Source organism: Cyprinus carpio, chromosome A5, assembly GCF_018340385.1.
Source record: "Cyprinus carpio isolate SPL01 chromosome A5, ASM1834038v1, whole genome shotgun sequence".
In the NCBI taxonomy this organism is placed as follows: Eukaryota; Metazoa; Chordata; class Actinopteri; order Cypriniformes; family Cyprinidae; genus Cyprinus; species Cyprinus carpio.
This window is the reverse complement of record NC_056576.1, coordinates 14,076,969-14,090,997: the sequence shown is the minus strand read 5'-3', so window position 1 is coordinate 14,090,997 and position 14,029 is coordinate 14,076,969. Positions and strand designations below refer to the sequence as shown.

The window sequence follows — 14,029 nt, the reverse complement described above, 5'->3', positions numbered from 1 at the left end:
TTTGGTCAAAGTGAATGAACTGCAACACATAAGGCACATTTCCAGGTCAGACCAGTTCTGAGTTCGCAACTGTGTGATCCTCAATGACCAATGACCCACAGTGAGCCTTCAGTGATTATTCACATTTTCTTGGAATGCCTTTCAGTCAACAGTAAATGTGCATCAGCTTGAGTGGGTGTTTGACTAATAGAACTATGTGTTCTTCAAAGTTTGAGAAAGTTCTTAGCTCTGACGTGTCTGTGTGAGTGAGCTTAGAAACAACTCTGTCCAGACTGTGAGTAAAGGAAACACCTCCTGATATTCCCTCTTAAATACTCAGACGTAACATCAGAGCTTCCTCCTCAGAACTGTCTTCTGATTGGCTGAGGCCAGCGGGTGGGCTCTAAGTGAGGTTCACTGGAACTATGACTTTACAAAAGACATCCAGTCAGCCAAGAGAGCCAGAGACCCAGACCGAGACCGAGAGAGAGAGAGAAAAGGAAAGCCCAAACCTCCTGTTGCAGTTGTCCGTCTGTCTGAGAAAGGAAAAGAACTGCTGTGCACAGTGTTTGTTTGTAGGTAAGATTTCAGCTTCCTGTGCACTTCAAATTATTTTGCCTCAGGTTTCAAGTTTGACTGAATGACAATGGATTTGTTTTTCAGTTGTTTACAGTCAGTAGCGGGTTTTGGCACGAGCGAACCGGGCAGCTGCCCGCGGCGGCATTTTTTTCATGATACACTGGGGGCGGCACGAGCAGTTAAAAAAAAAAATAATAAATAATCCTCTGCGCCGTCGACACGAATCAGTTTTCTATTATCTATCATTTCACTGTGTTTCACATTTCATGTCACATTGGCAAATTAGCGCCCCTGCTTGCTGAGAAGGTGCCGTGCACAGAAGCTGTGTGAAGGGGAAAGGGGAGCGGGGCGCGGCGCGGGGGACACTTCACCTCTGGGTCTCTCCCAAATGGAACGGAGGGGAGGGAAGGGAAGGAGGGGGTCCACTGTATAGAGCAATACTCTAATGCAACTATTGGGCTAAAGTCAGCCACACCTCGACTTTCTTCCAAATAACGCACATTTCATTCATATTATTATAAATACAGGCCTATAGTTCCTGCACATTTTTTTTCCTGAATTGTGTGAAATGGCTAATACAATTAGGTAATACAAAACGATGATGTGGTCACCAAGGTGAATTGGTTTAGTCTTGACTTCTGGTCATGAGTGACAGTGTTGCGGGGATGAGAAATCTGTTGATTGTCGAATGCCAAATAAACACAGAGATGGACAGGAAAAGGTCAAAGCCATCAGGTGCCCAATTTAGAAAAAAAAAAAAAAAGAAAAGAAGAAGATGAAAAACGAGCAAACGATAAATGTAGCTATGCAACTATGTTCTTTCTGTATGATTATTACGGTATCCATGTCATGAATGAAGGGTTAATGTTAATTGGTGGGTATTAACTCTTAAGTTTGTTAGCCTTTTTGCCATGATGCTTGCTATGCTTATACAACAATAATTAGGTTTTAACTCAAACAAAGGTGCTCGAAGGGGGTCTCGAACTTTTTTCCCCAGGAACTATTTCCCCACAGACCTGTACGTTGCTTGTTTCCACCGCGGTCTAAAGTACCATGTAGATTAGGCAAATAGTCTGGTGACTTAAGACTGCGCGTGTTTCTCAATAAAAAGTACGCAAATTTCGGACTTGCATCCTCGGTAGTTTGGACTTTACGAGTTCGACTCGGGAGTGTGATCTCCCGGAGACGGGACGACGCAAGTCCGGTAGTTATGCAACTCAGCGTACTTGATAACATCAGTCAGCTCGCCTTGGCTACTGCAATTTTCCTCACTGTGTATTTACAATAAGACGAAATATGATATCAAATACCACTGCCTCCTTTCGTTTTCATTTAAACATAATAATAGCCGCAGAAATGTACTAAGTTCAGGGAAATGTATATACAGCCTACATTACAATGAAACGAAATATTATATAAATTTCCTCTATTTATTTTCATTTAACAGATAATTTGAATAAAGACCAAAGATTACCTGTTAGATTTACCCAAAACAAATTATATTTTATGTTTAACCACTAAAGAGACATCAGAGCCAGCGACAAATGTCAGAAGGACTAGCCGAGTTGAGACTGATCTGGGCGGATACATGAGCACTGAGCTCCCGCTGATCGCGTGGAGCTGATCGTCTCCGAAATCGGCGAAACAGATTTTTAAATGGGTGCTGTCTTTATAAATAAACCACAGATTTGAGTTTTAAACAACTACATTCTGGCCTGAAATACCTTTAAAACTACAATTCATGACACAATAACAGTAATATTTTAAAAATGATCAGAATAAATGGTGGTTAAAATGCACAATATGCTGCATGAACTCAACCAATCAGCATGCTCAGCGCCCAAGTCCCGCCCCCGAAAGTTTCTGGACCTTTGAAAAAGTACTACCTCGCGAGCATTGACTTTCTGAGTGGCATTTTTCTACCCAGAACTTTATTTAGATCCTGGTTCCTGCGGTGGAAACACACCGAGTACCAGCCCAAAGTCCCTAGATCCAAGCCAAACCTCAAGAGATACAAACACATCTAAACAACAGGGATGTTTTTGAAGTGGAGTGTTGAGAGACATGAGGTGTGTACACTCATGTAAACAATTTTAGGTATTAATGTAGATAAAGATTTTTTCGGTGTGTGAGAATTTATCTTAATATGTGGATCGGTGTGGTTATACTGAAAATACAGTTGATCTCTTATATATATATGTGTGTGTGTGAGTGTGTGTGTGTATATATATATATATATATATATATATATATATATATATATAAACAAAACACAATATACACTAAAGTGGTCAGACTGTTTTACATTTCAAAAAATAAATTTAATAATCCAATACCAAAACCTTCAGTGTCACATGATGCTTTAGAAACCACATTTACAAATCATCATTCAGAAACCATTCTAATATGCTGATTTGCTGCTCAAGAAATGTCTTAATATTATAAATATTCAAAACTGTTGTGCTGCTCGATGTTTGTGATTTTTTTTTTCTCCAAGATTCTTCTGATGACTAGAAAGTTCAAAAGAACAGCATTTATTTGAAATATACATACAAACATACACACATACACAAGTCTTTACTTTCCCTGTTAATCAATTTATCGTGTGATATGCATGAGGGCTACATATCATGCCAGATAAAAGTGATATTGTGATATAAAGGATGTGTGTTTGTTTGACAGTTGGAGAGTTTTTTCAGATGCTTAAGGGAGTCATCAGACTTCCTGAACATGCTGTTCAAATCCCTCCAAACTGTGATGTCATCTGTTTGGAAATAGTGGCCTTCCTGGATAATGCTGCTGTAACTTAAGCTGCTGCAGCATCTGTGTTTGTGTATGTTGATATGATCTGTTCTTTTGCAGCCAGCAGATTGTGTAAGTGATGCTTCTGAAACTGGTTTTGGTGGTAGGGTTTTCAGTCTTAGCTATGGTTAACATCTGAAAGCAAGAATAATCTGCTCTATTAGTGCAGATTGAAATCTTTTTTAATATTACACAAAGCCTTGATAATTGTGCCAGGGAAACAGCCTACACATCCACTTCAGTTTGATCTTATGTCTTTGTGTGTGGGTGCATGTGTGTGTTGCACAGAATAAATATTTAGTCTTTTGGTTCCCTGCATTTGGTTGACCACAAGCCCGGATGTTTCTTGAACGTTAGTGTGAGTTTTGTGGTGAAGTCTTTCCTTACTCAGTCATTCAATCACACGCACATCTAAATCTTACTTACTCTTCCTCGTTTCCCCCTCTGCTCTGTCTGCATTTAATAACCATATCTTACCGGTCATGTGAATTGGATGCCTGTTTTTCAGTAAGTTTTGTGTAAGTCTTGCAAGTTGAGGTTCATATGGAAATATGTTGGTTTGTGGATGTCTTGTACAGGTCATGTTGCCCCAGTGTGAGAGAGCAAGGAGTTTAAGTGGACGTCCAGAAGGGCCGTATCGGGCAGTAGAAAGCGCAGATGCTCTCGTTACACAGGACTTTGAGGGCGTGGACACACTGGACAAACTTTTTGTACATGCTGTAAAGAGATTCGGTCAGGCATCCTGTCTGGGCACCAGAGAGGTCCTTAGTGAAGAAGAAGAAAAACAACCCAATGGAAAGATCTTTAAGAAGGTAAATTCATTAACTGATTCAGTTTTTTCTATTTGAGTATCAGTTCAATCGTATCGGTTGAACACAGTCAAAATATTTGTGACATTTGATATAGAAACTTGTGTGTTTTTGTTTGTAGTTGGTCCTGGGGGACTACAGCTGGATGACCTATGAAGAGGTCAACCAAGCAGTGGAATCTTTTGGTAGTGGTCTGGCAGCTTTGGGCCAGCAACCATGTAATACCATTGCCATCTTTTGTGAGACACGGGCAGAGTGGATGATCACAGCACAGGCCTGCTTCAGACGCAACTTCCCATGTAATACAGTCACACTACTTTTACTCTAAACACTTTTAAATCAAAATTACAATTATAAAAATATGTTTTGATTTGTTTTGTTCCGCTCAGAAGAAGGTACTTGAGTTTAAATAACCTCTGGTTCACAAATTTCCAGTCATTTTAGCTGTACAAAATTGTAAGTTAGTTTTGTTCAACTTTGTTATTAGTTATTTACCTATAGAGGCTAATTGGAATCAGAACTCTCGTGCATTCACAGGAAATTACATCTGCATTGAAAAATAAGTTGGATATTAGTGTTGAGGACTTTTCAGTGACTCAAACTTCCTGCAGGTTACATCACTAAACACAGTGTAGTGGCAGAGATGACTGTCTTCACTCTGGAATTAAACAAATTACTATTCTAATCAGTGAGCCAGTGAATCATTCATTCAACCAATTTGTTTTAACAACACTGACTAATTCAGGAATTCTTGGTTTTGTGTTGCTCGAATACACAAGAGTTATTTAATATTTTTTCTTAATGAAAACATACATGTGTGGTACCACCTAGGCTGAAATATTCATTTATAAAATTTCGACAGTACCAACACCCCACTCTACATATTCTTTTACAATAATTGTAGAAGACTTCTTCAACACTAAACAGAAAGCATACATGAGCAACAATGTAAAAATGCATAGTCACTTCTCTTGATGAATGACAATAACAATGGGGAGTCCGACTTCCATCTTTTTGGAAGCACCATTCAGAACGAGATGGCCTGTGTTTTATATTCTCCATTCCTGTTTTAACTATATGCAAATCTGGCCATTGTTATTTAAACTTGTGAGCACAACTGTATGTTTGCATGTGTGCAGTGGTAACGCTGTATGCAACTCTGGGTGAAGATGCTGTAGTTTATGGGCTGGATCAGTGTGGAGCCACTCATCTCATCACCAGCACAGAACTGCTGCGGACCAAGCTGAAGGTACACAAAGCCACAGATATGTAATGTGACTGTGTTTATCTGTGTGGTCTGGTTGAAAGTTTGTGTTATTTTACTCTTTCTCTCTACCTCAGAACGTTTTGAGTGCAGTCTCGGGGTTGCAGCATGTTGTCTATGCAGGCAGTGATGAAGTATGTCGTGCTGATTACCCACAGTCTCTTGCCATGCACAGCATTCAGGAAGTAATGGAGCTCGGGACAAAGCCGGAGAACTGTAAGCAAAACAATTATTTATACAACCCAACTGAATTGATTCACAAGCTGATACACAGTATCTCTCTTTTTGTGTGTGTGTGTCTCTCTCTCAGTAAGCAAAGAGTATAAGAGGCCGACTGCATCTGATCTGGCAGTGGTGATGTATACCAGTGGGTCTACAGGCAAGCCTAAAGGAGTGAAGATGCAACACAGTAATCTGATTGCAGGAATGGCTGGTCAGTGCCAGCGGATCCCAGGTCTAGGGTGAGCAACAGTAACACCAACGCCAGTTCACTAATTTGCATGTTTTTCCATACACTACGGACAGACAAATTACTTCCAGCTTAAATCATGTCTTGTCTGGTTATCCCATAAATGCATCAGTAGAATAAAACTGGAGTCAGAGTGTGTAGTGGAATGTAGTGATAAAAACAAGAAATGACAGATGTGTGGGTGAAAAATTACCCAAAGAAATTATGGTAAACTAGCAACTGATGAATAAATGCATGTAAAATGAATATAAGTTAGTATCTTTCAAAGTAATCTTTAAAGCACAATATCAAAAATTTTTGAAGTAGGTTTTATTTCTATATTTTCTACATTTTCTACATTTCTATTTAGCTTGAAGTTATTTTTATTTATTTTTAATTGTAGTTTTTTTTTTAATTTATACATTTTATTTCAGCTGTTTCCAAGGCAACATTTGTAATAAGTTTTTTTTCTTCTGATTTCCATATTTAGTTTTCCATTTTTTTTTTTTTTTTTTTTTTTTTTTTTTTTAAGATTCAACTAATATTTATATTTTATTTTATTTCAGTTTCAGTAGTTTTAGTTTTAGGTAACAATAATGACATTGCAATGTGTATATATAGGTCCCAGGACACATATATAGCTTATCTCCCACTGGCTCATGTGCTGGAACTGACAGCAGAAATATCCTGTGTGTCACATGGCTGCAGACTCGGATACTCCTCACCACACACACTCACGGACCAGGTAACACACACAAACACACACACACACACACACACACACAAACACACACACACATACGTTCTCTTTATTATATCATCTTCTCTGTGTTGGACCTGTTTTCTTGTCTATGCAGTCCAGTAAAATAAAAAGTGGCGGTAAGGGAGATTGCTCTGTGCTTAAACCCACCCTGATAGCGGCAGTACCGGTGAGTATTAAAAATTAAAAATTTCAGGTGTTTTATCTTTATTCCCCTCTTTTTACTCAATATTTGCATGTATGCATATGTGTGTGTGTAGGAGATCATGGATCGTATCTGTAAGAATGTTAATGGGAAGTTGAGAGAGATGTCAGTCATTCAGAGGACTCTGTTTAAAGTGGGATACAACTATAAGCTACAGAAGGTGTCACAAGGAGCTGATTCTCCGGTGTGTAACAAGTGAGTCAGTTATACAGATGAGGGGTATCTATCTATCTGTCTGTTGTCTATCTATCTGTCTATCTGTCTATCTAAAAAAAGGCTGCTTAGCTGTGTACAGTGATAACAATGCAAATTAAGTAGGCTTTGCATACACTTGCCACAACTGCCAAAGTCACACAAAATGGCACCAGATAGCTAAAAGAATTCTTAACACTTTTGGAACAAATTTATATTTATCTAAAGAATTTGACATCTAAAATACATATTCTTTTATTTCTATAAATAGTCTAGTGATGAGAAAAAGGCTTTCCTGCTCTAAAGTCTTGATCAAATGTACATTTGAGTCCATTTTTCTAAGCATAGCATAAATGCAAACTTTTTTTCTGTTGTTCACATGCACTTGAGCCTATTCAATGAATGGTTTTGGCTGTTTCATAATTATTTCCTTATTGAACACTCTCATACCACACACACACACACACACACACACACACAATATATACACAGACACACTGTCTGGCCAAAAAAAGTCTCTGTCTGGATTTATATAAGCAAATACTTCAAATTTTAGGATTGCATCATTATTGCATTAATATGTCATGTTGTAAATTTGTCGACAATTAATTTAACCCTAACTGATGCAGTGTGTAACTTTTTATTTCTCAAACAACCATGTTGGAAAACGTACCTATGTCTATTTTCCAGAATTACAATGACAAGATTCATCAGGCTTAAACATTGTGCCATTGTTTCGACAACATTATGCAACATCACAACATTTATTTCCATCAAGAGTTGCATTAATTTTTGGACAAGACCTTGTATTGACAATAGGAGGGTCGAACCACTCTGTAAAGCCGACTCTTAACACATCCCAAAGACTTTCAGTTGGTTAAGCTCAGGATTATGGGGTGACCAATTCATGCATGAAAATGTTTCCTCATGCTCAATAAACCAATTTCACAATTTAGGTCAAATGAATCTTGTCATTTTCATACTGGAATATGTACATGTGTCTTACAACATGGTTGTTTAAGAAATGTAAAGCTATGCACTGCATCAGTTAGGGTTATAGGAATTGTTGCAAAACGTATGCCAGAAACATATTAAAGGTGCAATAGGTGATTGTCTGCAGAAACATTTTTGTTATGCAGGTTGAAAATCTCTTTTTCCAGCATTTTCCAAGATGTCCTACTGCACCTTAAATTACTGCAATAATGATCCAATCCTAGACTCAAAAATTTGGTATTAGAACGATTTTTTATGTTTTTTTAAAGGAGTTTCTTTTGCTCATCAAGGCTGCATTTATTTGATAAAAAATACAGGAAAATATTTAATATTGTGAAATATTATTATGATGTAAAATAACGTTTTTCTCTTTTATTATATATAAAAATCTAATTTATTCCTGTGATGCAAAGCTGAATTTTCAGCATCATTACTCCAGTCTTCAGTGTCACATGATCCTTCAGAAATCATTCTAATGTGCTGATTTATTATCAGTGCTGTAAACTGTTGTGCTGCTTAATATTTTTTTGGAACCTGTAATACTTTTCTTCAGGATTATTTGACGAATAAAAAGTTAAAAAGAAGACCATTTATTTAAAATAGAAATCTTTTCTAACGACATACACTAATGTACAAAAGTTTGGGGTCAGTCAATTTTTATTTTTTTTAAAGAAATTAAAACTTTTATTCAGCAAGGATGTGTTCAATTAAGAAGTGATAGCAAAGATTTATATTGTTAGAAAAGATTTATATTTTGAATAAATGCTGTTCTTTTTAACTTTTTATTCTTCAAAGAATCCTGAAAAAAGAGGACTCTATCGCAGTTTCCAAAAAAATATTTGGCAGCTGTTGCCAACATTGATAATTCTATTAATCAATCAGCATATTAGAATGATTTCTAAAGGATCATGTGACACTTTATACTGCCGTAATGGGTGATGGAAATTCAGCTTTGCATCACAGAAATAAATTATATTTTAAAGGATATTTAAATTGAAACCATTATTTTATATTTTAATAACATTTTGCAAGATTACTGTTTTTTTCCTGTATATTTCATCAAATAAATGCAGTCTTGATGAGCAAAAAAGACTTCTTTAGAAAACATTACAAAAAAAAAAAAAAAAGTCTTACTGATCCCAAACTTTTGAACTGCTGTGTGTGTGTGTGTGTGTGTGTGTGTGTGTGTGTGTGTGTGTGTGTGTGTGTGTGTATACATACACACACAATTCTAAACTTTGCATGACTGTATGCTTACTGGTTGAAATATATTATTTTTCAAATACATTATGTGTGCTAAACTGTGTTGAATTTTAAATTTGAACTCAGTGGCATTAGTGGTAAAATGCTGCTTATATGCCCAGTGCTGCAGTTGCAAATTTTGCCTATACGAAACGGTCTCTGTCTTTAAGCTCTTGATGTTTGAGATGGTGATATTATTGTGTGTTTCAGGTTGTTTTTCAAGCGTGTGAATTTGCTGCTGGGAGGGTGTGTACGTCTGATGTTGAGTGGAGGGGCTCCACTATCTGCTTCCACACAGAGATTTATGAACGTGTGTTTCTGCCCCGTCGCCGTGGGTTACGGCCTTACAGAGACGTGTGGAGCGGGAACAATCTCAGAATGTTAGTGCACACAAACACACACTTACACCATGACTGATGTTTTACCTGCATGTTAAAACAGCTGGATTCCTGTGCCGACATGTTCAAACTTGTGTTTGTGTGTTGTAGTTTCTGATTACAGTACAGGACGGGTTGGAGCACCTCTCATTTGCTCTGAAATAAAACTGCGAGACTGGCCTGAGGGTAAGACACGTACACACGTTTAAACAACAACTGCAATTGAGGGTTCTCAGGTTCATTTTACATTCCTAACTTTTAAATGACCTCTCTCTCTTTCATAATTAGGTGGATACACCAGTCAGGACAAGCCACACCCACGAGGGGAGATTTTGATTGGTGGACCGAACGTTGCCATGGGATACTATGGGAGTGAGGGGGAGGAAGAAAATGACAACTTTTGGGTGGACGAAGCGGGGCAGCGCTGGTTTTGTACCGGAGATGTCGGAGAAGTTCATCCAGACGGTTGTTTGCAGATTGTGGGTGAGTAAGTTTAGAATCACCTTACAGAGGAGGGTTACGACAATATTATTATATCAAACATAACATGCCAATCCTCCACCTCCTGTTCTCAGACCGTAAGAAGGACCTGGTAAAGCTGCAGGCAGGTGAATATGTGTCTTTGGGGAAGATAGAAGCTGCCCTGAAAAACAGCCCACTCATTGATAACATCTGCGTCTATGCCAGCAGGTACACCAGAACCTTATATCCCAGCTGATAGCAAAACAATTATACACAGCACAATATTCTGCAATTATAGATTAACCTGGATAAACACTAAAATTGTATCACTGAAAATCACCATGTCACATGGTAGATATTCATACTAATGGCCTTTATGGCATTATTTGACAACTGACCATACATAGCTATTAATCTGATAACAACTGGGATGTATGATGCCATCAAAATTTGGGGGTCAGTGAGTTTATTTTTTGGGGGATTAATTGCCTTTTTAAGCAAGGATTCATTAAACTGTATGCAACAATAAAGACATTTATAATGTTACAAATTATTTATATTTTAAATAAATGCTGTTCTTTTTCAACTTTCTATTCATCAACGAATCTTATACATTTTTTTCCGGGTTTCCACAAAAAATATTAATCAGCACTACACTGTTTTAAACATTAATAATAACCAGAATAAATTACACATTAAAACAAATTAAAATAGAAAAGTTATTTTAAATTGTAATAATATTTCACAATATAACTGTTTTTATTTTACAGTATTTCTGATCAAATAAATGCAGCCTTGGTGAGCATAAGATGCTTTTTTCAAAAACGTAAAAAAATGGTATACTGACCCCATCTTTTGAGCAGTTTTTATATTTATGTATACATGGCTTTAAAGCAAGCAGATATGTACTTAAAACCACAGAACTCATCCTCCGTCTTGTCTGTTTCTAGCACAGATACCAAAGCACATTGTGTAGTGATACAATCTAAACTTGCCATGTAAAGGCTCCAAGACACCATAATGCAGAATGAACACATGCCACCAGATCAGTACTAATACAGCCTTGTACTATTCCCGATCAGTGATCAGAACTACTTGATCAGCTTTGTGGTGCCCAATCAAAAGCAACTGACTGAGTTGGCAAAAAAGAATGGGGTAGAGGACGAGTGGGAGGAGCTTTGTAACCACACCAAGATGGAGGAGGAAGTGCTTAAAGTCATCAAAGAGATTGCAGTCACAAGTAAGCACATTTTTAATGTTATACAAACTTCTTAAGGCCCGTTCACACCAAGGACGATAACTATAAAGATAACGATAAAGATATAGTTCTAAAAATCGTTTTCAGTATTAAAGAACCGCAGCGTCCACACCACAACTATAACGATAAAGACAAAGAAAACGATATCGTTGGAATCACTTTCAAAACTATTTTTTTCCAGCTGAAGAACGATAAAAATTTGACAGCCCATCAGAATCCATCCTGCTGTAACGCGCTCAAGAATTTAAAGCGCCAGACGAGCGTGCGCTTAGAATAAACAGAAGATTTCGTTCGCTGGTGTGGACGCTAATATCGTTATCTTTATAGTTATCTTTATAGTTATCGTTCTTGGTGTGAACGGGCCTTTAGTAATGTTTTGTTAATTGTTTTTTTTTAGATGTGCTGCAAAGGTATGAGATTGGTGTTTTTAAAGCAGAATTGTGTAATGTAAAACTGTGTAATCCACACTTTTTCACCTTTCTCAGCTTAAAGGGACACTCCAGCACAAATTGAAAATGTTGTCATTAATCACTTACCCCCATGTCGTTCCAAACCCGTAAAAGCTCAGTTTGTCTTCGGAAAACAATTTAAGATATTTTGGATCAAAACCAGGAGGCTTGAGACTGTCCCATAGACTGCCAAGTAAATAACAGTGTCAATGTCCATAAAAGGTATGAAAGTTGTCATCAGAATACTCCAGCTGCCATCAGACGTGCAATCTGGGTTACATGAAGTGCACATCCTTGTGGCATGGATGATACAGAAGAGCACACACAGCATACGATGATATGGAGAGACACAGAGGAGACTGTTGATAAAGGAATTGTTGAATGAAGTCATTATTTTTGTTTTCTTTGTTTACAAAAAGTGTTCCCATCGCTTCATATAACCCAGATTGCACGTCTGATGGCAGATGGACTATTCTGACGACTTTCATACCTTTTATGGACCTTGACACTGTTATTTACTTGGCAGTCTATGGGACAGTCTCAAAGCCTCCAGGTTTTCATCCAAAATATCTTAAATTGTGGTCTGCAGATGAACGGAGCTTTTACAGGTTTGGAACGACATGGGGGTAAGTGATTAATGACAAAAATTTTATTTTGGGGTGGAGTATCCCTTTAATATGCTAACTGAGAGTTGGGGGCGGGACTGTCTGTTTGGTGACTGAGTTTACCTTTAAACAGTGTTTATTGTAAACTACAGAGGTTTTTGTGTTTGTTACTCTGTGGGAAAATGGCAAAGGCATTCATGTTTTTGTGTGTGTCTATGTATAGACTGTATATAAATTATATTTTGTGTGTGTGTGTGTGTGTGTGTGGTACCGTAGGTAAACTGGAAAGGTTTGAGGTTCCACAGAAGATCCGTTTAAGTTCTGAGGCTTGGACTCCAGAAACAGGGCTGGTGACGGATGCCTTCAAACTAAAGAGGAAAGAGCTGAAAAATCATTATATAAAGGACATTGAGAGGTTATATGGTGCTAAATGATGTACATGCAACACTCATTTAGGCTGAATCCCAATTGGCAAATCATAGTATTGCATTAAAATGCAATTTTACTATGGTCCTGTCTTACTCCATACACTAGACATGAAAAAGTATGCCAACTGGGATTCGACCAAATGTCAAGTCACTGCCAGTCCTGCAGATCTCAGTAGAACAGGGATCTCCAACCCTGCTCCTGGAGAGCTACTGTCCTGCAGACTTCAGTACCAACCCTGCTCCAACACACCTGTCTGTAATTATCAAGTAGCCCTGAACACCTTGATTAGCTGCTTCAACAGTATCTCTAGATGAAAACTGTAGGACACCACCTCCCGAATATAAATGATCAGTCTATTTAATGGCAGTAAATGCCCCCTGCTGGATGTATATGATCATTACTTCCTCTGTGAGTAAATACTGTGAGGGATAGTTTTAGTCTATTTAATGGCAGTAAAAGTTGTATGCATTGCTGTTATATTATATTGTATTTTTTTTTTTACTTATAAATGTGCTCATATATTTTTTTAAATGGTCAAAAATTGTGCCTCCTTTAAGTGCCGAAAACCGAACCGAAAGTGTTTTGGGAATGAAATTGGTAAATGCCAATTTTTTAGTTGCTCAGTGTTTTTGTTTGTTTGCCTAATTGTTTGTTTAGAATCCATTAAACAAAATCTGATGCAGGGTTGTTTAGTGTGAGTCACTCAGCTTATTTCTGACGGTAAGAGTGGCAACAGACACTAAAGACCTGCGAAATAAAGCTGGGAACTCTGTAAACTTAAGAATATAATATGGGATGAGGTTATGTTTACACATGCATGGGAAAAAAAAGAAAGAGATTTGTTTGTATACCATTTTTATGATGTTTGTATATTTAATCTCTGGTTGTTCAGGTGCACATGCAGAGGTGAGTTAGTTCAAGGCACCACATAATGTACACTGTGTGTGTTATAGAACTGGAAATTCATTTTTTTTTCTGTTATGGTATATATTGTATTGCGTAGTGATATTTTTAAAAACTATCACCATTTCTATGTACAAATTGTTTTCTCAACATGCATTTATTATTTGCCTAAACAAACCAAACATCCAGTTATTGCTTTTTTTATGCCTGTGCTTGATTTAGTTGTTTGACAGATGTTCCTGTGGCTCAGTGGTAGAGCATTGCGTTAGCAGC

At 37.5% G+C, this 14,029-nt stretch overlaps 1 protein-coding gene across 2 annotated transcripts; it reads left to right on the top strand.

Annotated features, from left to right (window-relative positions):
• The first annotated feature begins 403 nt into the window (after positions 1 to 403).
• LOC109084599 (long-chain-fatty-acid--CoA ligase 4-like) lies at positions 404 to 13,138 on the top strand. Of its 2 annotated transcripts, XM_042754168.1 has the most exons (16): positions 426 to 558; positions 3,421 to 3,432; positions 3,939 to 4,172; positions 4,291 to 4,468; positions 5,309 to 5,418; positions 5,511 to 5,649; positions 5,744 to 5,894; positions 6,503 to 6,626; positions 6,739 to 6,810; positions 6,902 to 7,041; positions 9,484 to 9,653; positions 9,762 to 9,836; positions 9,939 to 10,133; positions 10,226 to 10,340; positions 11,195 to 11,352; positions 12,701 to 13,138. In XM_042754168.1, the coding sequence occupies exons 3-16, from the start codon at positions 3,942 to 3,944 to the stop codon at positions 12,856 to 12,858; spliced, it is 2,016 nt and encodes a 671-aa protein (XP_042610102.1). In that variant the 5' UTR covers positions 426 to 558; positions 3,421 to 3,432; positions 3,939 to 3,941; the 3' UTR covers positions 12,859 to 13,138. The 2 variants fall into 2 exon arrangements, with proteins under 2 accessions (XP_042610098.1, XP_042610102.1); XM_042754164.1 differs by lacking the exon at positions 3,421 to 3,432 and having other exon boundaries at positions 404 to 558.
• The last annotated feature ends 891 nt before the right edge of the window (positions 13,139 to 14,029 follow it).

What these genes read in the sequence shown, in the direction of transcription:
- LOC109084599 (XM_042754164.1), top strand. Translation starts at nt 3,942, where the DNA reads ATGTTGCCCCAGTGTGAGAGAGCAAGGAGTTTAAGTGGACGTCCAGAA. An exon ending in CCCTGATAGCGGCAGTACCG is followed by an intron (nt 6,811 to 6,901) that starts GTGAGTATTAAA and finishes GTGTGTGTGTAG; the next exon opens with GAGATCATGGATCGTATCTG. An exon ending in GATTCTCCGGTGTGTAACAA is followed by an intron (nt 7,042 to 9,483) that starts GTGAGTCAGTTA and finishes TGTGTGTTTCAG; the next exon opens with GTTGTTTTTCAAGCGTGTGA.